This window comes from Lepidochelys kempii, chromosome 3 (genome assembly GCF_965140285.1).
Source record: "Lepidochelys kempii isolate rLepKem1 chromosome 3, rLepKem1.hap1, whole genome shotgun sequence".
In the NCBI taxonomy this organism is placed as follows: domain Eukaryota; kingdom Metazoa; phylum Chordata; order Testudines; family Cheloniidae; genus Lepidochelys; species Lepidochelys kempii.
The window spans coordinates 59,041,347-59,067,408 of record NC_136382.1 but is presented as its reverse complement, the minus strand read 5'-3'; the positions used below and the strand labels follow the sequence as shown (position 1 = coordinate 59,067,408).

Genomic DNA, 26,062 nt, shown 5'->3' with positions numbered 1-26,062 from the left:
AAAATATTTGCCTCCCTAGAGCCTCTCTAGAATCTAAGCAAAGAGAAAATGTAAAAGATAATAGGAACAATCTGCATATAAAGGAAATGTGTGTTTCTCTGTATAAAAATGCTACTCATCAAAAAAAGAAAGCTATTAAAAGCAGTGTATTTACAGATGCTTCATGATTAAGTTAATATTTTAACTATTAAATGGTGCAGATTTCAGTAGTGTATGTGTCTCCATTTCTGTATACAAAACACATTTAATGTAATATAATTTGTGTGTGTTTTACTTCAACATTTAGAATAGTGCAGACACCAGATAAAGTTATTTTACTAAATTGTTGTAAATTGAAAAATCCATTATTAATTATAGAAAGTTATAAGCAATAAAACAAAATCATGGTCTCATACAGTCACTTTACCTGCTTCTCCACCTTGACTACACGCCCTAACATACTAAGGTCATCAGTTGTTTCATTCTCTGCAGTATTCTTTTCTCGATTTTTCTTATCTGTTGTGATTTGTCCTTTTCCAAGAATCTGGTCAACGCTGTGAAAGAAATTGGGCGATAGGCTTTGAATTATATATATATATATATATAATTATATATATAGTGCTCACTGAAATAAATCAATATCTCTGATAACTAATACGCAGTATTGAGCCCTCCGTGTGTTCTTCAGATGCCATTTCATAGTGGCCAACCGGCATACAGTATATAGGAGCCGGAGGTGGAGGGAACTGCAAAACTCTGCATTGGAAAGGCTGAGCACAAACAGAGAGCTTGGGCTTCTAAATCTGGGAAATGCTTCCCAAATGCAAATATAAGGAGGGATATATATGTATCATGGACGTGTCAGTTTATTACTGTATAGAGTCCAGAATATTAAAATATAGGATCCGGACCATTGTGGTGCTATGGGTCCTCAGCTTCTGTTAACTTCAATGAGAATATAAGGGATTGGAAAACAGTTTTCAAACAGTCACTGTATTAAATATTCCATCAGCACTTAAAAAAAAGGGGGGGTCTAAGTTTTTAAATTTTCTGGGCCCAATTTACATCCACATTTTTTCCACCCACAATTTAATTGCAGGGCTAACTGCATTCACAGAAAGGAAGACCAAGCTGCAGTAGAGGTGAAACTTGGGCCAAAAAAAAATTGGTAATATAAAAGACACACAATTCTTCTGGTGCTAAATGACAAAATAGCTCAAGGTATTTTTATACAGGAAGGATCTTCAATGATGAAGGATTATTTTTTCCTTACCGGGACTGAAGACTTTTTATTCTGCACAACATATCAAGGTGACCAGCTGAATACTGTTCAATTACATCTTTTACATCATATGGACGTAATGTCTCTTTAAACTTTCTCTTTGCAACATGAAATTTCATGATTCTGTGGAAGAAACATTTTTCCAGATTAATCCTTATACATTTTTGTAAAACAATAAAGGCATCAATACTGAGTCAAATGTCTATCTTTTCATAATACTGACAGCTTAGTGTTACATCAGCTAAATTAAACTAAGGCCTTGTCTACACTACAAAGTTTTGTCAACAAAATGCAGCTTTTTTCAACAAAACAGTGAATATGTACACACTGCGATGGGACTTTTGGTGGCAAAAATGCCGTGTTTTGGTGGCAAAATACAACCACCCCAATGAGAGACATAAGTCTTTTTCCTCTAAATTTTTGCCAACAAAATGCCAGTGTAGACACCACACTTGATTTTATTTCTTTAATTGGCCTCCAGGAGGTGTCCCACAAAGCTCATCGTGATCATTCTGGTCAGCAGTTTGAACTCTACTGCCCTGCAGTCAGATAACAGCCATCCGCCCCTCCCCCTTAGAAGCCCCCGGAATTTTTGAAATTCCATTTCCTGTTTGCTTGGCATGGAGAGGTCTCATTGCATCCTCCCAGGCGACCATGGCAGGTAACTGCAGCAAACGCTCTCCTTCTTGGACCAGTGCTGGATCCTCTCAGTATATGAGGAGAGGAGGCTGTGCAGTCCCAGCTGCGCTTGAGTCGTAGGAATTGGAATACCTACAGGCACATTTCTCGAGGCTTGTGCGAAAAGGGCTGTGATCGGGATGCGCTGCAGTGCAGAGTGAAGATAAAAGAGCTGAGGCAGGCATACCATAAGGCGAGGGAGACAAACGATTGCTCCAATGCTGCACCTAAGACGTACTGGTTCTATAAGGAGCTGAACGCTATCCTCGGTGGTGACCGCACCTCGACTGCCAAGAGCCCCGTGGGTACTTCGGTGGGCCTGGAGGCAGTGGAAAGAGGACCTAATCCGAAGGACAAAGTCATTGATGAAGAGGTGGAGTTAGACAATGATGTGGAGCTCCTGGCAGGGTCACCCAGTGAGGCAGGCATCCAGGAACTGTTCACCACTCCAAAGGTGTCTAGCCAGTCTCAGCAGTTGCTCTCCGGCGAGCAAGAAGCAGGAGAGGAGACATCTGGTAAGTGGCTGTGGTTTGTGTAATGTGGAGGTGGGTTCAGGGTATAGAAATGTAGAAGGCTGGCTGTGTTTCTGTGAAATGGACATTTCTCTGTGTAGCTAATCAGTATGGCGGAACAGGGTGTTGATGCACGCCGAGATCTCACGGGAATCCTCCAGAGAGATCTCCAGGAAAGTTTTCTAGAGGAACTTCATAATCCTCTGCGGAAGGTTCCTTGGCAGAGAAACTTTGTTCCTTTCCCATTGTAGGAAACTTTCCCGTGCGATTCAGCAATCACTTGTACAGGGACCAAAGCGGCATACAGACAAGCAACATAGGGAGTAGGGCGGAAGCCACAAGCATGTAGTAGATGTACCCTCAAGTGATGGGATGGACTAGGTCCAAAGGCCCCTTGCTAGAGGCCTCACAGTTCTACCACACTCATTCCAAGGAAGGAGCAGTAGAGAGGTCCTCCAAGCAGGCTAGAGTAGCTGCAGGGGAAGCAGCCAATCAGGGCCCCGGAGGGCCATATAAAAGGAGCTGCAGAGCAGAGCAGTAATCAGTTACTGCTTGGAGCAGGAGAAAAAAGGACTGCAGGCCTGGATGCCTGGAAGAGCAGTAGGGCTACGGATGGTTTGCTTGCAGAGACCAGGGGAGCATTGAGGGAGCTCCTGGCTGGTTGTTGGGACTGAGTAGGTACTGAGCCTGGGGAGGGCTGCAGGAAGATAGTGTCTCCAGTGAGGAAGCCCTGGAGATACAGTTCCATACCAGGGCTGGACTACTTAGAGACCAAAGCGCAGGGAGGTCTAGAGAGAGAGGGGGGTACTGAGATAGGCCCCAGTGGACTGTATACCCTGGAAGGAGTTTGTACTAGTTAATATGCAGACAATGTGACTCAGCTGGAGCACTGTGTTACTGATAAACCTGCCTGAGAACCACCAAAAGGAGTCACTCCTCCTATGCAGAGAAAAGGGAACACAAGGAGTGGTAGAAGCTGAAAGGCAGGCCAGAAAAGAAAATCTGTTAAGGACACTACTGAGCGGTTGATTAAAGTAATTCAGGAGCAAATGCAGAAGCTGAAGTCCTTAATGATGCTGCAGACTGAGGAGATCAGTACCCGCCCTCCCCTGCAGCACATTCAGAACTCTCTTCTATGCCCCCCCCAAACTCCACCCACACAGTCCACTTTCTGGAACTTCTCTGTTTCCCCTTTATTCCACCCCCTCAGACAACTTTCTTAATGATAGCTGGACCTACACACAGCTCTGAAAATCTGCCCTTCCCTGGTACCTCCTTTCCCACCAAGCATCTTTGGGTGTTTTGGATGCGTTGTTTCTTGTCCAATAAAAGCAAAGTTTTTGAGTGGTAACTCATCTTCAGGATGTGGAGTGGAGCCCGCGGAGCAGCTCCGGAGCAGTAGAGCTGCAGGTTTTTGCCTGGAGCTGGAGCGGAGCCGGAGCACAGCTCCAAAGCCCTGCTCATCTTTATTTGTTTTCTGCAAATTGAGATAGCAAGCAATACCAATACATACACAAACAGTTTATTCATGTGCTTGCTGGAAAGTAAGGCCCCAGATATCACTATTACTTCCTAGGAAAACTACATGTAATGTAACATTGCAGCACCAATCACAGAGATAGACATTACTGGTTCTCATTTTCAAAGTGTTGCCTCAAAGCCTCCCTGATTCGAATTGGCCCCCTCTAGCTCCTCTGATAGCCCTTGTACCTGGCTGCTCAAAATCAGCAGCCAAGCGCTCTACCTCCACACTCCACTCAAACCTTTCACCACTCAAAGCTTCACAAAGATTATGCAATGTACAATATGCGGCTATCACCATGGGAATATTATTCTCATTAAGGTCTAATCTGCCATAAAGGCATCGCCAGTGCACCTTTAATCTGCCAAAGGCACATTCCACTGTCATCCAGCATCTACTCAGCCTGTTGTTGAACTGCTCCTTACTGCTGTCCAGGTTTTCCGTGTAAGGTTCATGAGCCACAGCTGTAAGGAGTACACTGGATCTCCTAGGATCACTGTAATCTTCTGGTTTGGAAAGAAAGTCCCCACTTGTACCTTTCTATACAGGCCAGTGTTCCTGAAAATGCGTGCATCATGCACCTTCCCGGACCATCCCACGTTGATGTCAGTGAAACGCCCACGGTGAGCCACAAGTGCCTGCAACACTATGGAGAAGTACCCCTTTCCTATTGATGTACTCCTTTGCAAGGTGGTCTAGTGCCAAAATTTTGCCATCCATCGCCCCTCCACAGTTAGGGAAACCCATTTCTGCAAAGCTGTCCACTATTTCACATACATTTCCCAGAGTCACGGTCCTTCATAGCAGGATTCAATTAATTACTCTGCACACTTGCATTAACGCAGCCCCAACAGTCGACTTCCCAACTCCAAATTTATTCGCAGCCGACTGGAGTCATCAGCTTCCACACAGTGATTGCTACACGCTTCTCTACCAATAGGGCAGCTCTCATTATGGTGTCCTTGTCCCGTAGTGCTGGGGCGAGCTCTGCACACAGTTCCAGGAAGGTGGCTTTCCACATCCGAAAGTTCTGAAGCCACTGCTCATTATCCCACGCGTGCATGATGATACGATCCCACCATTCAATGCTTGTTTCCCAAGCCCAAAAGTGATGGTCTACCCTATGCAGCTGTTCTGTGAATGCCAAAAGCAATCTAAAGTTGCTCCTAGCCATATCACATAGCATGTCACACAACTGGGAGCTTCTTCAGTTAGGAACTTTGTGATTAACTGCACTGCCATCTGCAATGTCTTCATGACAGCTAACAGAGAATAGGAGAGCAGTGCAGGATCCATCCCGTCTCACAAAGATACCTGGGTGCACAGCAAAGAAGGGCCGTTGAAAAATGCCGCAAAAGAAAGCCGGAAGCCCATGGAGTGCTGGGACAGAAAGCAATGCATCACGGGACATTGAGCCCAGTTCTAAGATGTGCTGCAATCCGCTCCGCCTTCCCACAACACCTAGTGACAGAAGGTGTCGAGCTGGACTGTGGGATAGGTACTCACAGTCCATTGCTCACATTGTCGATGATAGTGCCCCAACTGTGGACGCACTCTGCCGACAGAAGGAGCGAGTGTGAACACGACACTCCGATTTTTATTATGCAGATTTTTGAGTGTCGACATCACTTTTGTCGTCAAAGCTTGGTAGTGTAGACAAGGCCTAAGCTAAGCTGATGATATTTTCTTCTGAACTCTTGAGTTACACTCAGCAAAACCCTTCTTTTTCAAGGTGATTTGTGGAGTTTATAAGCACAATTCCACTGAAGTCAGCATTTTGCAAGTTTAGAATTGTCATCTTAAAGACATGTTATATGGGATTTTAAATAGCTTGTTTAAAGTTATAAATGTGTGCCCATCAAAGTGTTCTCTTCTGTTAGGTGCAAATTCAGCAAGGTACTTAAACATGGTGACTAGTCTCATTGAGGTCAATGAGGCTGCTCAGATCCTCAAAGTTAGGCTTGTGCTTCAGCAACTTCTTGTACCAGGATCTTAATGTTGAGGGAATTTTCATAGCTAAATCTCAACAAGTCATAAGTTTTGTTTTGTTGCTAGATTGGTTCCTTTCAAAGCTTCCCATTTTGTTAGCAAATGCCCTCCTAGTTATATGTGTATAATTTTAATCTAACGCACTCCAGTGCTGAATAACTTAAATGATAAAAATTGCCATGCTAATTGTACTCTCCTTTATATAAACAAATCTGTGAACGTTAAAGGGTGTGCTTTTATTTTCTACTGAGAAAATAGTAGGGTATATCCATCTATATCTAGGTAGCTATACCTAGACATATATGCAGTGTAGTTCTAATCAAGTTGGTCCCAGCATATGAGAGAGACAAGGTGGGTGAGGTAATATCTTTTACTGGACCAACTTCTGTTGGTGAGAGAGACAGGCTTTCAAGCCACAGTGGAGAAATCTCTGTATGGTTCGAATGCGTGTCTCTCTCACCAACACAAGTTGATCCAATAAAATACATTGCCTCACCTGCCTTGTCTCTCTAATACCTAAAGATAAATATATAGCTGTGGATGGCTGTATGAATGACAATTTGAATCAAACCAAACAATTTTGCATGCAGTTTAAAGGCCTTGATTCTGCTCCCACTGAAGTCAGCAGCAAACTTCCCACTGATTTTAGTGGGAGGAGGATAAAAACATACTAATTAATTTAAAGTATTCACTTTATTGTGTTCCTTATAAGTACAGTACCACACATCCCATTTTGTAAGTATCTTTAATTGTGCATCCAATTTGTTTCTCATTAATTTTTCATTTGTTGATTAACAGTGTCTCATCATGCAGGCCAGTATTCTCCTTTTTTAATTCTTCTTTTGCTGCTTTGGGACCAAACACTACAGTCCAGAGATTTGACTGAGGCACAGTTCTCATTCAAGTACAATTATGACATTTTCCCAGTGGAAATCAGTGGGAGTTATGGTTGAATAAGGATTGTGGGACGTGACTGTTGGATTTTACCGCAAAGCAATCAAAGGTGCCATTCAATAGTAAATAATTAATGATGAAACATAAATTTCACATAAAGACCATTTTGCACAATTTTGTGTAATTTGTGTGGCAATCAGATGTTCAATGGGTATTTTTTAAGAACAGGAAACTTTGTGTTAAGCCATAAATGTGAAGAAATACAGGCCAAAGATTTTGAATATATCTTTAGGTGCCTAAATAAAAGTGATCAGATTTTTCAAAGGTGATGTGAGCTCCTGTAACTTCCACTGATTTAAATAGGAGTTGTGAAAGCTCAGCATATTTGGGAGTCTGAGAAGTTTGGCCATACTGCTTTGTGTTGAAGAGAGGTAAAAGGAAGATACTAGTCATAACTTGGAAAGATCTATACTCTAGTGCAAGTAAGCACGTAGGGAGCACAAAACTGTTGGCCCATCTGTAGAATGTGCACAATCACCAACAGTGTTGCCTAGTGGTCAGGTGGGGTTTTAGCAGGGCATCTCCCCATTGAAACCACAGTCAGGTCCTTCAATGCCCTGGCCCCAATGATTTCCAGTCCTCCCCTTTAGCCCTGAGATTTTTTGAGGGTTGAGCCCTTGAACAGTCAATGCCTTTTTCAGCTGGTCTCTCATCTAGATGAAGATTCCTAGTGTTGTAGTGTCCTCTTGGGGTGGGTGGGGCTCCTGGGCCTGCTCTCTCCACCAGGCTCCAATCCGGGGTGCTAAACTGCTCCCCAGGGACAACTTCCTGTCCCTAGCCCCTTTTAGCTCCCCAGAATAAATTACTCCAATCAAGTTTCAGAGTAACAGCCATGTTAGTCTGTATTCACAAAAAGAAAAGGAGTACTTTTGGCACCTTAGAGAAACCAATTTATCGAGCACAAGCTTTCGTGAGCTACAGCTCACTTCATCGGATGCATACTGTGGAAAATACAGAAGATGTTTTTATACACACAAAGCATGAAAAAATGGGTGTTTATCACTACAAAAGGTTTTCTCTCCCCCCACCCCACTCTCCTGCTGGTAATAGCTTATCTAAAGTGATCACTCTCCTTACAATGTGTATGATAATCAAGGTGGGCCATTTCCAGCACAAATCCAGGGTTTAACAAGAACGTCTGAGGAATGGGGGGGGGGGTAGGAAAAAACAAGGGGAAATAGGTTACCTTGCATAATGACTTAGCCACTCCCAGTCTCTATTCAAGACTAAATTAATTGTATCCAATTAGCAAATGAATTCCAATTGAGCAGTCTCTCGCTGGAGTCTGGTTTTGAAGTTTTTCTGTTGTAATATCGCAAGTTTCATGTCTGTAATCGCGTGACCAGAGAGATTGAAGTGTTCTCCGACTGGTTTATGAATGTTATAATTCTTGACATCTGATTTGTGTCCATTTATTCTTTTACATAGAGACTGTCCAGTTTGACCAATGTACGTGGCAGAGGGGCATTGCTGGCACATGATGGCATATATCACATTGGTGGATGTGCAGGTGAACGAGCCTCTGATAGTGTGGCTGATGTTATTAGGCCCTGTGATGGTGTCCCCTGAATAGATATGTGGGCACAGTTGGCAACGGGCTTTGTTGCAAGGATAGGTTCCTGGGTTAGAGGTTCTGTTGTGTGGTATGTGGTTGCTGGTGAGTATTTGCTTCAGGTTGGGGGGCTGTCTGTAGGCAAGGACTGGCCTGTCTCCCAAGATTTGTGAGAGTGTTGGGTCATCCTTCAGGATAGGTTGTAGATCCTTGATAATGTGTTGGAGGGGTTTTAGTTGGGGGTTGAAGGTGACGGCTAGTGGCGTTCTGTTATTTTCTTTGTTAGGCCTGTCCTGTAGTAGGTGACTTCTGGCAACTCTTCTGGCTCTATCAATCTGTTTCTTCACTTCCACAGGTGGGTATTGTAGTTGTAAGAATGCTTGATAGAGATCTTGTAGGTGTTCGTCTCTGTCTGAGGGGTTGGAGCAAATGCGGTTGTATCACAGAGCTTGGCTGTAGACGATGGATCGTGTGGTGTGGTCAGGGTGAAAGCTGGAGGCATGCAGGTAGGAATAGCGGTCAGTAGGTTTCCGGTATAGGGTGGTGTTTATGTGACCATTGTTTATTAGCACTGTAGTGTCCAGGAAGTGGATCTCTTGTGTGGACTGGACCAGGCTGAGGTTGATGGTGGGATGGAAATTGTTGAAATCATGGTGGAATTCCTCAAGGGCTTCTTTTCCATGGGTCCAGATGATGAAGATGTCATCAATATAGCGCAAGTAGAGTAGGGGCGTTAGGGGACAAGAGCTGAGGAAGCGTTGTTCTAAGTCAGCCATAAAAATGTTGGCATGCTTTGGGGCCATGCGGGTACCCATAGCAGTGCCGCTGATTTGAAGGTATACATTGTCCCCAAATGTAAAATAGTTATGGGTAAGGACAAAGTCAGAAAGTTCAGCCACCAGGTTAGCTGTGACATTATCGGGGATACTGTTCCTGACGGCTTGTAGTCCATCTTTGTGTGGAATGTTGGTGTAGAGGGCTTCTACATCCATAATGGCCAGGATGGTGTTATCAGGAAGATCACCGATGGATTGTAGTTTCCTCAGGAAGTCAGTGGTGTCTCGAAGGTAGCTGGGAGTGTTGGTAGCGTAGGGCCTGAGGAGGGAGTCTACATACCCAGACAATCCTGCTGTCAGGGTGCCAATGCCTGAGATGATGGGGCGCCCAGGATTACCAGGTTTATGGATCTTGGGTAGTAGATAGAATATCCCAGGTCGGGGTTCCCGGGGTGTGTCTGTGCGGATTTGATCTTGTGCTTTTTCAGGGAGTTTCTTGAGCAAATGCTGTAGTTTCTTTTGGTAACTCTCAGTGGGATCAGAGGGTAATGGCTTGTAGAAAGTGGTGTTGGAGAGCTGCCGAGCAGCCTCTTGTTCATATTCTGACCTATTCATGATGACAACAGCACCTCCTTTGTCAGCCTTTTTGATTTTGATGTCAGAGTTGTTTTTGAAGCTGTGGATGGCATTGTGTTCTGCACGGCTGAGGTTGTGGGGCAAGTGATGCTGCTTTTCCACAATTTCAGCCCATGCACATCGGCAGAAGCACTCTATGTAGAAGTCCAGTCTGCTGTCTCGACCTTCAGGAGGAGTCCACCTAGAATCCTTCTTTTTGTAGTGTTGGCAGGGAGGTCTTCGTGGATTAGTATGTTGTTCAGAGGTGTGTTGGAAATATTCCTTGAGTCGGAGATGTCGAAAATAGGATTCTAGGTCACCACAGAACTGTATCATATTTATGGGGGTGGAGGGGCAGAAGGAGAGGCCCCGAGATAGGACAGCTGCTTCTGCTGGGCTGAGAGTATAGTTGGATAGGTTAACAATATTGCTGGGTGGGTTGAGGGAACCATTGCTGTGGCCCCTTGTGGCATGTAGTAGTTCAGAAAGTTTAGTGTCCTTTTTCTTTTGTAGAGAAGCAAAGTGTGTGTTGTAAATGGCTTGTCTAGTTTTAATAAAGTCCAGCCATGAGGAAGTTTGTGTGGAAGGTTGGTTTTTTATGAGAGTATCCATTTTTGAGAGCTCATTCTTTATTTTTCCCTGTTTGCTGTAGAGGATGTTGATCAGGTGGTTCCGCAGTTTCTTTGAGAGCATGTGGCACAAGCTGTCAGCATAGTCTGTGTGGTATGTAGATTGTAACGAATTTTTTACCTTCAGTTCTTTTGGTACGATGTCCATTTGTTTGCATTTGGAAAGGATGATGATGTCTGTCTGTATCTGTACAAGTTTTTTCATGCAGTTGATAGATTTCCACTCCATACGGCTAAATGCAGTGCCTTGCATAATGACAGGTTTCAGAGTAACAACCGTGTTAGCTGGTATTTGCAAAAAGAAAAGGAGTACTTGTGGCACCTTAGAGACTAACCAGTTTATTTGAGCATAAGCTTTCGTGAGCTACAGCTCACTTCATCGGATGCATACTGTGGAAAATACAGAAGATGTTTTTATACACACAAAGCATGAAAAAATGGGTGTTTATCACTACAAAAGGTTTTCTCTCCCCCACCCCACTCTCCTGCTGGTAATAGCTTATCTAAAGTGATCACTCTCCTTACAATGTGTATGATAATCAAGGTGGGCCATTTCCAGCACAAATCCAGGTTTTCTCCCCACCCTCCTCAACAAACCCACTCTCCTGTTGGTTGTGCTGGAAATGGCCCACCTTGATTATCATACACATTGTAAGGAGAGTGATCACTTTAGATAAGCTATTACCAGTAGGAGAGTGGGGTGGGGGGAGAGAAAACCTTTTGTAGTGATAAACACCCTTTTTTCCCATGGTTTGTGTGTATAAAAACATCTTCTGTATTTTCCACAGTATGCATCCAGTGAAGTGAGCTGTGTTCATGAAAGCTTATGCTCAAATAAATTGATTAGTCCCTAAGGTACCACAAGTACTCCTTTTCTTATTCCAATGAAGTCTCTGACCTGCTCGCTCAGTCACTTGCCTCTTCTATGTGGGTTTGCATAGGTCTGTGTTGTCAAGTCTCAGGCAATGGGCTCCTGGGCAGTACTTTCCCGTCCATGCAGTTGTCTGCTCCCTTCCACTGCCCTGCTCTGAAGAGCTCTTCTCCCCTTTTTAAAGCTCTGCCTCCAGCTTGTGCAGGCCCTGCAGGTGTGGCTGTGAAGGGCCGCCTCACAAACCCCTTACTCATCAGTGTGGGGTTTATATATCCCATCACACCATCCTTAATCCTAATATTTCATGCTATAACATTAGCTAATTCAATTTTTATTATACTACATAATTAACCTGTAAGACAGCCAACAAGAAGATAAAAAGCCATGGTTATCACTCTGTGATAACTAGAGATTAGTATTACTTTAAATGGAATTACATGAAAACTGTACTTTGTATTATTTATTTACCACATTATTATAAAAAGTATGCAGTCAGAGTTGAAATTTATAATGGACCCCTTTTGATTATGTATAAACCTGTTATTTTAAGTAAAAAGAAAAGGAGTACTTGTGGCACCTTAGAGACTAACCAATTTATTTGAGCATGAGCTTGAGCTGTAGCTCACGAAAGCTCATGCTCAAATAAATTGGTTAGTCTCTAAGGTGCCACAAGTACTCCTTTTCTTTTTGCGAATACAGACTAACACGGCTGTTACTCTGAAACCTGTTATTTTAAGTAGTATCAATCTTTTCCCACAAGGCTTAGTTTCTTGATTTGTCGCATTCTTGTAAGTTTGAAGTTAAATGGTGAATTCAGATAAGGTGGAGTGTCACTGATATAATGGATGAAGCATAATCTTTGTCATAGAGTCTAGAAACGGAAGAGACTTATTAGAACAACTCTTCCATCTCCTTGCCAGTTCAGGATTAATCTCTATTGTGCACAGTGGAAATGTAGTTTTTAATATGCAAAGGGACAAACTTCCATTGCTTCCACTGGGAGACTAATTCCACAAGCTAATATATCTCACTGTCATTTCTAACATGGAGGAACCTGAAGCAGGGAAAATGTTGGAAATGGAATTTTTTCACATAGTTGTCAAATGACTCCAATATGTTCTATTCCTAAAAGTCTGATAGAACATCTAATCCCCATGTATTCCATTCTTTGTTCAGGTTATGAAGAAAACATTAAAGTGACTTGTTCCAAAACAACTTGCATTGTAAAGGTGGTTTATTTAGGAGAAAATATAGTTGTTCTTTTTTTTCTTTCTTCTTTCTTTTGGTTGCCTTACATAATTGCCATGCACACTTCTCATGAAGTGCAATATGAGACTAAACAGGAAGTGTGGAGCAAGGGAAGTAGTATGTTATATGGGAAAATAATCCAGTTTCCTACTACGGGATGGCATGTACAAGAAAATTGAGGCAGAAGGTCAGTTTTCATTATCGGGCCATAAACCTGGTTAATCAGCATACACAAAAATCTGAACTGTAGATCAGCACCTTGTCTGGAAGCAGTAAGTTGTTATATAGACCAGGGCTTTGGTTATTCAAGGCTGTTTTAACATTTTTCCTTGCTTGACCAAGGGACTATGTTGTTTTGGAACTCAGGATAATCCTGGCTATTTGGGGAGAATCTCTTTTAATGTATCTATGTTTCCTAATGTAATAAGGGTCTTTTTTCTTGCGTCCTCTGAACCTAGGAGTCTTCTCAGCCTAAAAGTTTTTCATTGGCTTTAGTTGGAACAGAATTAGGCTAACACTCATTGCTTTGAAAAATTCTACCCTTGATGACTGTTCTCATTTCTTTCCAGACATGAAGTTGTATAGTAATTGCACCTGCTCTTAATGGGTCAATTTCAGTAGAGTCCTGTTCTCAAAAATTCAGTATTTAGGGCCTGGATCCAGAGCTCATTGAAGTCAATGGTAATTTTCCCACTAATTTCAATGGGCTTTGGATCAGGCCCTTATTCCCTTGTGCCTCAGATGTGTGAAGTTTTCTTCTGGATTCCAAGAATACATGTAAAATATCCTACAGGAGGGAGGAGGGGAAGGAGATATATGAGCTATACAAATGATAAAGAAGTAAAAAGAATGATGTTATTAAAACCTGTCAGTTACTATGTAACATAAAAACGCAGGGATTATTTAAATGATGGAATTGAGGGGTTCCTTTGGAGTTGTTAAATTCTATTTAATCAGTAATTCTCAATTAAAAAATAAGTCAATCTGTTTTTTTTAAAAGTCCTGAAATAACTATTTATATAATAGATTTTAATAAACGTAAACACCCATTATGGTTAATGATAGCAATTTTATGGACTTTTTTCAAAATAAAAGAATTATGTCACAAATCCAAAAACTTTGAATTTACCTTGTATTTGTTAGTTTTAAAAATCAAAATGTTAAACGATTTTTGTGTGTTCACATGTGGTACAAACTAAGGGTCTGATACTGCAAACGCTTACACATTGGGTGACTTTACTTGCATGTAATGGCACTACTCCCACAAGTCAAGTTACTCATATGCTAAAGTATTTGAAGAATTGGGCCTTAAAACACACAACAGGGCACACTAGTAAGTACAGCTTAGTGCTTGTTTTCTATTTGTACCACAAGAGGGCAAAAAAGACTCACCATAAACCTTGACTGTATGTAAACTGAGTAGACCAGTTTAGATACAGTCAAGCATACATACTAAGCAGAAAGTAAAACAAACAAAAACGAACAAAACAGTGCAGTCCCCTGTCTAGTTGAAAGGCTAATTATTTTTTCTCAGAGTCACTGTATTAAATATAACAGGGTCATTTTAATATAATTTAAATATAATGAGATGAATGATATCCTGTATACTAAACTAATCTAATAAAACAATTGGTGTAAGGCAACTTTACCATAAGCATTATTTGTAAATAATGGCCCAGTTCATCATCCAGCAGAAAGCAGAAGCTAAATTATTTTGTATTGAATTGAGCTCCAAATGATTTCAGACACTTTTGTATGACACTACGTCATTTACCCCAAGAATCTCTACACGATTTGCTCTGCATCTTTACTGAGGCTAAACTCCTCCTGAAGCTCAGACAAGTTTTGCATGAGCCAGGCCCAAACAGAACAATATTAGCACCATCACCTCACATCAATAACATCAAATGCAAGAGCAGAAAAAATCAGGATTACAGGGACATGAAGATTATTCTTGTACAAAGTTTTGCTTCCCATTTGTTTTGTATTTCTTTCCCTTCATTTTCCTCCCCATTCACGCTGCCAGTTATAGTGTTATGTACAGGTATGCTTGTCATTAGTAGAGCCTACAAATCTGCAGATATCCACGGACAATTTTTGCAGATTGGCTGCAGATACAAATTTTGTATCCACGCAAGGCTCTAGTCATTGTGCTCTTTACTGAGTCTGGGGCTGAGCAAATGCATCGTCAGTTCTTTTAGTGATTCTGATGCTCTTACGTCATTATTTTTTAAAATGTTTAAATTGCCATAGCACCAAGAAGCCTCAAAAAGCACTGGAGCCCTAGTCTGAGAGGCATCATGACATAGTCCCTGCTTTGAAGATTACAGTCCAGGAAGATTGCTTTCCTCTACAAGACTACCACAACTACACTGCTGAGTGTGAAAACATGCCCCACCACTTCCAGCAATTCAGAAGCCCCATGATGCTTGCCCAGGATGCTGGCTGTACCACAGTGCTCTTCTACCCTGCTGGTTCCATGACTTTTTTCCCCCATCCCTGGCCTCAGCAACCCCTCCTGGTTTTCTGCCTGCAGAAGGGGTCAGGAACTAGTAGCAGGGAGGCAGATCATGTGGGAAGTGCAAGCCACGGAAGGAGGGGTGTTCAAGGTGTAGGTAGATTGAGGCAACACTGACTCCTCCCTAGAATACTAACCTGCTCTATCCTCAGCAGCCAGAAATCGTCTTTTCTCCCAGGCAGTCTTTTTATATATGCCTAAACAGTCTGGCTGAGACTCTAGAACAGGGGTGGGCAAAATTTCTGGCCTAAGGGCCACGTCGGGGTCCCGAAACTGTATGGAGGGCCGGGTAGGGAAGGCTGTGCCTCCCCAAACAGCCTGGTCCCTGCCCCCTATCCGCCCCGTCCCATTTCCCATCCCCTGACTGCCCCCCTCAGAATCCACGACCCCTTCAACCTCCCCTGCTCCTTGTCCCTGACCGCCCGCTCCTGGGACCCTCCTGCTCCTAACCGCTCCCCCCGGACCCTACCCGCTATCCAACCTCCCCCCCTTTCCCTGTCCCCTGACTGTCCCACCCCTATCCGCACCCCCACCCCCTGACAGGCCCCCCAATCCCCTGTTGGATTGATTGGATAGATTGGATTGCCTATCCAATCCCCCCTGTTCCCAGTCCCCTGACCACCGCCCCCCAGAATCTCTGCCCCATCCAACCGCTCCGTCTCCCCTGACTGCCCCCTGGGATCTCCTGACCCTTATCCAACCCCCCTGCTCCCTGGCCCCTTACCATGCTGCTCAGAGCACCAGGACTGGCAGCTGTGCTGCCCGGCTAGAGCCAGCCACGCAGCCTAGAGCACCGGGGCAGGCCGGCGGCTCTTGCAGCCGCGCTGCCCAGAAGGAGCTCGCAGTCCTGCCACCCAGAGTGCTTGCAGCACGGCGAGCTGAGGAGCGGGACAGCAGTGGAGGGGCTGGGGGCTAGCCCCCCGGGCCAGCAGCTCAAGGGCCAGGCAGGACGGTCTTGGACAGACGGCCCACATGTGGCCTGAGGGCCATAGTTTGCCCACCTCTGCTCTAGAACCATGTAGGGGTGGGGAAAATAGTATGTTATGGGTTAAAATATATAGGAAGCTCAAGCAGAACACCATAAGACAAAGTTCTAATGGATAGTAAAAGAGAAATACATTTCAAACTATAGCATAGATGGAGTTTAAAGAAAATGAAATTAAATCAAATTCATAAACGGGTAAGCATAAAATTAAAGAATTAAAGTTAGCTTACAATTGGTTAAGGATCAAAATGTGTGTTTGTAAAGAAGGCCCCAATCAGGAAGTAAAAGAAGACCATGAGAATAATAAGTAGCATTACTTGCAGTGTGGGAAGGCTGTGTGGTTTCAAAAGTAGCTAATAAAATAAAGAACTGCAGTAACAAGACAAAGAATGTCTTAAAAGAAACATGCCCAAATCTTCTCACTGTTCTGCTGGTCAGCAAGGAATGGGAGAGAAGATAAGAAATGAAAGATCTTGGGAAGAAAGGAGGTTGTAAATCTTATCGAGATTAAGACTGGAAATAAGGGTGAATTGTCTCAAACTGGTTTTTAGCTGAAGTCAGTAATTAGCAATGATATCTTGTGTTTGTTTAAGGGTATAAAAAGTAAATTCTTAAAGGGATCATTGCTAATACCTGCCTGATTATGCTGGAGTCGACCAATATGGATCTGAGCACCCTTGGGGTTAGCCAGTTTGTAAGTATTTTGATCAAATGCCTATAAATGTTTTGTTGCTACTTATTAGTTAGGCTTTTCAGGCATGTTTAGAGTAATTGCGTAAAGTATCCTTTGGATTTAATAAAGGAATTTATTGTTAAATTGGTGTTTGGTGATTTCCCATATTAATATTAATTATTTCAAATATAATTAATAATTCCAACAGATGGAGTTTAAAGAAAATTAAACCAAATTCATCCTGCTTTTTTCCATCAAATATATATCCCTATCCTTTCATTACATAACTAATCAGCTCTGGAATTTACAAGTTTGCATGACGTTTAGCTACATTATTTGGATTTCATATTAACACCAAATGAAAATGTATGTATGAAAACATACAGCAGTTAGAGATAGAAAAGACCTCCTAGGTCAGCTAGCTTACTTCACTGCCACACTACATAGTTATTCTCTACTGTGTATTTCTTAGCGCTGAATTTATAAGTCCTAAGAAATGTAGGAATCCCACCATTTCCACTGGGACAATATTACACAGCCTAGTTGCTCTCATTGTCAGGAAACGATCAGATATGTTGTACTATACGGTAAAAATTTGTATTAGTTTCTCCTTTTGACTCTATTTTACATGCTTGGTAAATGTGAGTTAATGGCCATAGCTAAAAACTGCAGTGCTTTCTGTCAAGCCTGCAGGTCTCTCAGTGCAGGATACTAATGGCTAATTGCTGTCCAGGGATCCAGGACTGGTTCAGATAATACCGCCCATCCTGCCACCACAGAGGGGACTAGTATACCATGCACAGGTTGAAATATTAGTTATATGTGTAATACTCTTGCTCTGCTGATGCTTGGTATGGATTATCAGCTGCTTCGTGCTGACTGAGAACTCCATGGTGAGAGCTTGATCCTCTGGGGAATCAAGACACTGACTCCTTTATTTTGGCCCTGACTGAGGTACGTGGCACCATTTCTCTTAATTCACTATTGCCCTAACACTCTCCTCAAACACATACAACCATTATGGAGAACTTTCACGGTCTTCCCATGTAACTCCCTCCCTCAGCTGGCCTGGCACAGGAGCTTGGAAGAGGTGGGGCAGAGGAAGCCGTGGCCCTTGTAGCCAGAAAGTTCAAGCATATGACTTTCAAGAGAGCCCGGTTTGCTTGAACTGTTATTGAACAGATCCACTGAGAGAGTCTTCAGTCTCCCTTGCTACTTGGAGGCAGTCAGACCTGTGAGCAATGGGCGCAGGCTAAGAGCCTTTCGCTGAAGAACACACTGGTTCTTTCCGTCTCCAGAGATGCAGTTGCCATTGCCTCTGCAGCACGCCAGCACTACCTCTCCCATTTTGATAAAACTTCCGGAGGATTTTAAAACAAATTTAACTTTTTTGTCATTTTGCAGCAGTTTGGGCAGAGACGTGAGGTGTGATTTTGTCTTTCTGAGGATAGCCTTTTGAAACACAGCAGTGGCTCTCTTCTGCTGCCAGAGGTACATTCTTCTCTAAAGTGATAGATTCTGCCATGAAGATGCACAAGACGGGAGCTGTGGGAGCACTCATTCAGGGATGTGATTGCCCCCATGTATTCACATGTACATACTACTTAGATAATAGAGATGGGTCAGTCACACACTGGAAGGTTAGTGTGATATATAGGTTTGTCCCACTATAGAAATTCTTTTCTACTAATACCACATGAAATAATACAATCTGTAGGAAAAATACTTCCAATTTCCAAAATATCTGAAAAGTATTCATGTAACTATTGCAACTTGCTGATGACAGAGTGAGTGAAATAAAATCAAATATGGTATCCTGCTTAATTTTTGTCCACTTCATACATTGGCTGAAGCATGTTTTATAGCAAATTATAAGCTCTGTGCATTGTTCAGAAACACTGCAGTCAGTTCATGATAGCATTTCTCCCAATAATTCATCTTTCAGTGGCAGTGCTTGTCTATAAAAATTGATTTGATAAAGGAAGTATGAAGTTCTGTGTGAATGTAACAGTACTCATAGCTGGGGAATCTGCAGTGATTGAATTTCTGGATCTAAATGCATGAGTCTCTCTACTGCTTGAGTGAAAGGATCAGGCCTATTAGTTTGAAGACTGTAAATCTCATACATGGTCCAGCTACTCGAGGAGGCCAAAGGCCCACACTTAGTTAACATGGGTTATATACGTTTCTTTAGGGCCAGTTTCTGATACTATTACTGAAATTAATAGGACTACCTGAGAAGTAAGGTGTGAGCATGATATCAAAATGTGGCCACTGGTGTTTAGGTCAGTTTCTTTTCTTCCCAAACTCACCATTACATGAACATATTTCCCTTTCAGTAATTTTGTGCAGCTTGCCACTTTGATAAAGGAGACAGAAACTGAGATTAGTTTAAAACTGTTGGAGTCATAACTAGATCAATGAATTATCATTGACAAGGCTCTCCTTAGCTGCAGGAATATAGCTGTTCTGAACTCACCAGAAGAAACTTATACCATAAAAAATATGCTACTGCAGAAAGATTTGGGAGTAAGCAAATTCAATACACAATGTCAATTTGACAGTGAGTATTAGAGACACAAGGTGGATGAGGTAATATATTTTATTGGACCAACTTCCATTGGTGGAATAAACAAGCTTTCGAGCTACACAGAACTCTTCTTTTCTGTTAGCTCGAAACCTTGTCTCTCTCACCAACAGAAGTTCATCCAGTGAAATATATTATGTCACCCACCCTTGACTCTCTCATATTCTGGGACCAACAGAGCTACAACACTGCAAAGTGAGAAATATTATAACTTTTCCAGGCCTGGTGACATACATGCAGTAAATCTGCATCTGTATGTTGAGTGTATTTTGAATTACAGAACATATATTGTAAATCAAGCTTCACTTTCTCTTTCTTTTCCCATTCAAATGAGACCCATATTATATAATATGTTTTTGAAATGTTGAAAAGAGGATAACTTAGAGCTATGAAAATATTTTAGCTTCTTGTAGGCATACTGCTGAATAGCAGTGGGGAGAGAAATTATACTAGCATGTTTACTAGTGATGTAAAAACATAGCCATACAATAATTTCAACAGTCAATATTAGAGCTCTCCAAATATTTCTTCACTAAGTATTTTTCACCCACCTGATAGCTCTAATGATGGTTTTAAGTGCTGGTGTGAGATCTTCTACTGATACATCACATTGGCATCCTCTCTCAACATAAACATCGTCTGTTCCAAGAGTGGTGTCAGCTACAGGATACATTTGCAAGCTAAATAACAAGCACTTCAAGACAATACCCTTGTACATTTAGGTAGCTTTTCTCTCATGCTGTCTATATTGGGAAATAAAACTACATTAAGGAAACCAAGTTCTGCTGTCTAGTCTCAACCTAAAAGCAAAGAGGAAAACAGATTTTTAGTAATTAGAGACAGAAAAAGACCTGAGACCTATTAGATCATCAGTCGATCTCCCTGCTAGTGCAGGATTGTATAGTCCAAAATAGATAGTGTAATATCAATTCCTTTTGAATGCAGGTCTGCGTGGCATCTGAGTATATCACATCATGTTCTCTATTTTAGAAAGAAGCAACAAGGTAATAGAAACCGTGGCAGAGCCACAATATAGATAAAAGACACCGATATTGTAATGATGAATTATTAGTTATTATTTATATAGCACCATAAATTTACATAGCATTTAACAGAAAAATAAAGGATTTGGTCCCTGTTCCAAAGAGCATATTTATTCTGTGTGAGGACAGCTGAATGACCAAATACTCCAGGTAAAAACTGTGTTTAACAGAAGAAAGATATAGGAAGAAATACATCCCAGTTCAGTTGGCCCACATAAGCCTTCTGCCTCTAAGCCACTTAAGCATTGCCTTTGCCTGCCATAGTGGGAGCTGAGGAAGCTCTCTATACTAGCCAGTCTTATGATTTAGAAGAAATCTGCTTATTTTATTCATAAAATATTTATGCCCGTCCCCTCCCTAATGAAAGCTTGGATGCCTGACAAAATTATTAATTAGTTTTAACTATGTAATTATCCTGCTATATTAAGTTCACCAAAGCTACTAATAATTAAAATAATAACTGAAAACCATACATAATGCTGAACTTTCCAGGTGTTTCACACTTCTGTCCCTGATTTAGTCTTTCCAATAACTTCCCCCATTTCTGGAATCTCCTAGCTTATCCCTAAATACCATACTAAATAAGTCTTCCTTTATTCTAGTGGTATTTTCACTAAAAATCTGATTCTTCTTACTTACACTGGTGTAAATCAGGAGTAACGGTTGAAGTCAATAAAATTACAACTGTATAAAACCAGTGAAAGAGGAGATTCTGGCTTCTGCAGTTTAAAATAAAGTGCATTTCTAAATGGCGGCCTCTATTATACAATTCTTGGACCTTGTTCTAAGTGTAGCTTAATCAATGAAAGAGCTCCTTTAGTGGAACATTGCAAAGAAAAATCTGCATAAATCTGGTGTTGAATGAGACTCATGCAATCTGTGAAGTTCTCCAGCCAGTTCACAGACACAAATATCTTCAAAATATATTTATAGATACACAACAAAAAGTTCTTGTAAGTTTAAGCCAACATGCAAAAGAGGCACTTTTCTTAATAAACTGCCTTCTTTCTTTCTAATATTTCCGTTGGCATGAGTTTCCCTCAGCATGGTAGGAGCTCAATACAATATGTCAATAATGCTGTGAGGAAAAGCTATAAAACTTATTTGATTTATATGAGAAATGTGCATATTTCTTTATAATACTTAGAGACTTGGAAACGCCACCCACCCACATCAATGGGTAAGAGAAATTGATGGGGCTGTTGGTGAAAGGAAAACAGTCACAGTAGCAAGGGAGGGAGACGTTTGCCAATGGACAATAGGTAGCTCCTCCCCTGGGAGTCTCTGGCACCCATTGGCCAATTGGGGGAGAAGGGTGCTGATTGGCTAGCATTCCCAGCTCCCAGGATTTAGCCAGTGCAGGGGCCTTGTGGAGCTTTTTTTGGCTCTGTTCCAGCTGCCCACCTTACCCACCTGAACTAAGAATGGAAACCTGGCCTGACAGATACTGCAGGTCTAACCAATCGCCTATTTACAGGGTCAGGAGGGAATTTTTTCTCCCATGGGCCAACTGGCAAAGGACCAGGAAGTTTTTTGCCTTCCTCACAGCACCTTCAACCCACAGTGGTCTGAGTAGGAACACACTTAGTACCTAACTAAGGTACTTGGGTGGTGGAGTTTATTCGTCAGAAATTGCCGCTGGTTTCCAGTGCAGTTAAGAGAATAAAATGAATGGTTCCCAGAGGTAAAAGACCTGGGATTTTGGTGATGAGCCTTGGGCTCATGTGATAGGGTGAGTCCTTGAGGCCTTCATGGGCAGAGGTCAGACCTTGTAGCACTTGCAGACTGAGGTCCCACCCTGCTGCACCCTCTGTCCCCTTTGCGGGGGAAGGGGGGGAAGAGGGTGCTAGGACTCAGAGCTGAGTCCTGGGGTGTAAACTGAGGAGAGCCACCCCGTGTTTGAGTTATATGTTAAGTAGCCCTGTAAACCTGATGCTAGTTACGGGTTATATGGTAACAAGCCCTGTAAGCCTGGGCTAGTTAATGGGTTCTCTGGTAAGGAGTTCTGTAATCCCCACATTGGAACCAATTAAGTGTCTGGTATAGGAGAATATAGGTGATGGGCAGGTATAGCCCCTCCCTCGTGTTAAAGTTTAACAAAATTGTAATCCCATGCATATGTCTGTCCTCATTTTGCTGCTGTGTCCAAAAAGAGTTTGGGGAGCATGTATTAAGAAGAATTTGGAAAATTTTCCAATTTGCATTCCCGATGAAATAAACGTTTATGCTCTGATTAATTTTCCAGTGGAATTTTATGGACATGTATGCATTCCATTTATGAATTTCACTGCCATTTATGATTATGCAGAGATATATGGGATAAAATTATGTTGTGAAATCCCACAAATAACAAATAAAAATGCATGAGTTCATAACTGTATGTCATATGGTTTGGTGCACAAGTTATGCCTTGGTTTTGATTTATATTTTCCAAAGGCCATATGTGTATTCAGTTTGTTAGCAATGTACTTTGGCTACAGTAAAACTGACATTGCTTCAGTGCTTAACTCCAGCAGACAGTTCACAGCTGTGAATCCTAGTAGAGGGAGGTACCTACTCGTAAATGCCTAACTCCCTTTGAGGGGAGGGGCTTAGGCAATAGTTCTTTAAGATAAGAAGCCTCATTTTTATTGGTTATCAAATAATTAATACGTGATCCTAAAATTCAAAATTCTGCGTGTATAATGAACATTGCATAAAGATTCCCATCTAATAATTATCAGTTAGCTTTAGTTGCTCTTAAACTTCCGAAAAACGCTCTGTCGAAATACTGGCAATATTTCATGGAATGGCTCCCGATACTTAATTTAAAAGGAGTTTCTCCACGTTGAGTGATGATAGCAGAATCAGAAGTTTTTCTAAAAACAGTTAATTATATACACCATAATTCTACAGTTAAAATTGCTGATCACATCATAACAGTGAATCACTAACTGATCTGTTATTAACTCGCCATAAAAGGAGAGTAAGAAAGAAGGACGATTTTGTTTTGATGCTTTTTAACTTTTAAAATTCGAAACTTTTAAAAATCTCTATCTAACTGATATGTATCAATATAGCTATACACACAAACATATCTCATACCTATGTAAACAGCACACATGTTAAAGTATAGCCATGTACGAAAGTGCAGGCTATGTGATAAAGTGAAGAGCTATGGGGGAAATATCCTGTATCTTTGACTGCATCATTTGTTGTACTCTGCCCACAAAACCGCTCTGACATTCCAAACCCCTTGTCCTTGGGGGTGGGGACAGAGATCACCACTGGAGAGTCTTCAGCCCAAATGCCCAGTTTTGGTCAGGGTTAGCAGCAGCAATGACTTCACCCCCGCAAGCACTCACCCCACTAGGGCCAGTTTCATCCTGGGCTTGGCTCCCTCTCCCTTTCTATTAAAAAAGCAGAGACTCCCGCTGCTGAGTAATGGTAATGAGGGTACTTGGCTTTAAATGCAGAAGGTTATGAAGGACAGTACCAAAAACATTTTTTAAAATTCTAAAGCATTCCTAAAATAGTACTGTATTTGGCATACGCAGAATACATGCCGTGTAGTGTGGTATAATGGCTTAATTGGCACTCAGTTCATGGCTTCACCACTCATGAGTGTGTGGTCATCTGAAATTCATTTACGTAAAACCTCTGTACCACACAACATTGCATTTGCGCTCGCTCTCTCTCAGAGCCCAATTGTGCAACCCTTACTCATACTACTAAGCAGTCCCTTTGAAGTTATTGAGTACTCACCTAGATGAGTAAATTTTGCACAATCAGACCCTCAATATGTGTTGTAGAGATACACATTGAATGACAGAATCATAGGGCTAGACCATCAGTTGATGTAAATTGAAATAACTATCAAAACCAATGGAGCTACGCTGATTAACAGCAGAAGAAGATCTGGCGCATAGAATTCAAATTAGAATGGTGGGTTATGTTTGAGAAGATCTTACTAATTCAATACAGTGTAAACTATATGAAAATGACAGGAGATACATTATCAGTTTAAACAATCACAGAAATATTACCCTATCGACTGACATCAATTAACATATTGCTAACAGCACTACAGCTTTTTATCCCAAGGTATTAGCTCATACAAATCCAGTAAGGAGACGAAAGACACCAAATGGCTTCAGAGTAACAGCCGTGTTAGTCTGTTACCAAATGGCTTAACTCTTAACCAGTAATTGCTAACTAATGAGGGCTTAAAAACAACTAAACTAAGGACCTGCCCCTGATCGAATGAACTCTAGATGAGGGCAAGATCTGTGTGTTATTGAAAGAAAAAGCTGTCATTTTTACGATACATAAATTTTATGGTAATAACTAAGTATATGGGGGATGAAGTATACATTTGCATTCTTTCCATGATTTTTATGATCTACTCACCCTGAGGATTCAATGTAAGTACTCTCAGGGGAATAGAAGGGCAGAGAGTTCATGTGAGTTTATAACTTTCTGCCGTTAAGTTTAGAGATAAGAATAGAAATCAACTATTTCCTTGGAGAGGCCTTTTCAATTAATCAAATGAAATACGTCTGTAATTTCTCAAGTGTTGAACACTTTGATGTTTTATTCAATAAACTGCACGTCTTTAGGTTATAGAGAATGCTAAATATCTCCTGCAAAGGCTCGAAAGAATAAAATGGTGGAATACAATGTAACAGGGTGTGTTGGTCCTTATAGATAGCTACACCCTGTGCCCTACTTTCATCTCAGAATGGGAGAAAGGGTGATTTAGAACAACCCCTGCTGAGAAGGCAGTAGGGAGAAGGGGAATAAGTCCTGTTCCTCAGAAACCAGAGACGCAGCAAGACCTGGAGTAGGGCCTTCCACCAGGAGTGCTGGGGAAGCAGCCCTGGAGAGTCTGTGGAAAGGGTCTATGAAGAGACAGGAAACACAGGGAAGGGTAAGTTGTTCAAGGCCTGATGAGGCAGGAGAGAAAAGAACTTCCCATTCCTTTGCAGGATAAGATTTTCAGTAGAATCAGAGACTGTTTGTGAGTCCTGCACTAAGGGGATGAAGATTCAGATGTGTGGGAAAGCAAGTGAAGGAAAGGCCTGAAGCAATGCACTAGTGGAGTGGGCTGGAGGCCTGTTGCTAGCTCCTGCCTTTAGCTAGAGATGACAGGCTAGAGCTTGCAAGAAAAGGTGGGAGGAAGCCCTTTTCACTCTCCTGTGTTAAGGATGGAAGAGCAAGGTAGGAAACTATTGAGTTGTTTGGTCCTGGAAGGATGAAGAAATTCCTTAGCCTGGGGAGGTCAGTCAATCACTGGTACCTGCCTTACATCAAAAGAGATGAAACGTGATACAAGAAATGGACCACTGAGCTCCTACACTAATAGGTGGCAAAAGGCCTGGCTCAAGGAGGGTCAAATATGTGTGGTGTTTTGTGTTTGGATGTTTGTTTATCCCAGAAAGGGAGGATTTTTGCTTTGGTTGGAGGGCCAAAGTACCACAATCACCCAGCCAAATAGCCAGTGGAAGATTATCATAAGGAAGGAAACTGAGGTAGTGACCTGACACCTGGGAGATAAGAATACATTACTACAACAAATAAAATGCTGTAGTTCCATTCAGTAAGAAGAAAAAATGCTCTAAGCTAAATATGCAGTCTATTGAACATCCACCTTGAGACAGCATTTAATAA

General features: G+C 41.9%; 1 protein-coding gene across 1 annotated transcript in view; it reads right to left on the bottom strand.

Moving 5' to 3' along the window:
• The window catches only part of KCNQ5 (potassium voltage-gated channel subfamily Q member 5), a 531,162-nt gene that overhangs the window by 2,056 nt on the left and 503,044 nt on the right, over nt 1-26,062 (bottom strand). The window contains exons 11-13 of the mRNA XM_073336454.2: nt 19,922-20,030; nt 1,253-1,384; nt 407-533 (exon numbers count right to left, since the gene is read on the bottom strand). Of these exons, the coding sequence (XP_073192555.2) occupies nt 407-533; nt 1,253-1,384; nt 19,922-20,030 (368 nt within the window). The remainder of the gene's footprint in view (nt 1-406; nt 534-1,252; nt 1,385-19,921; nt 20,031-26,062) is intronic.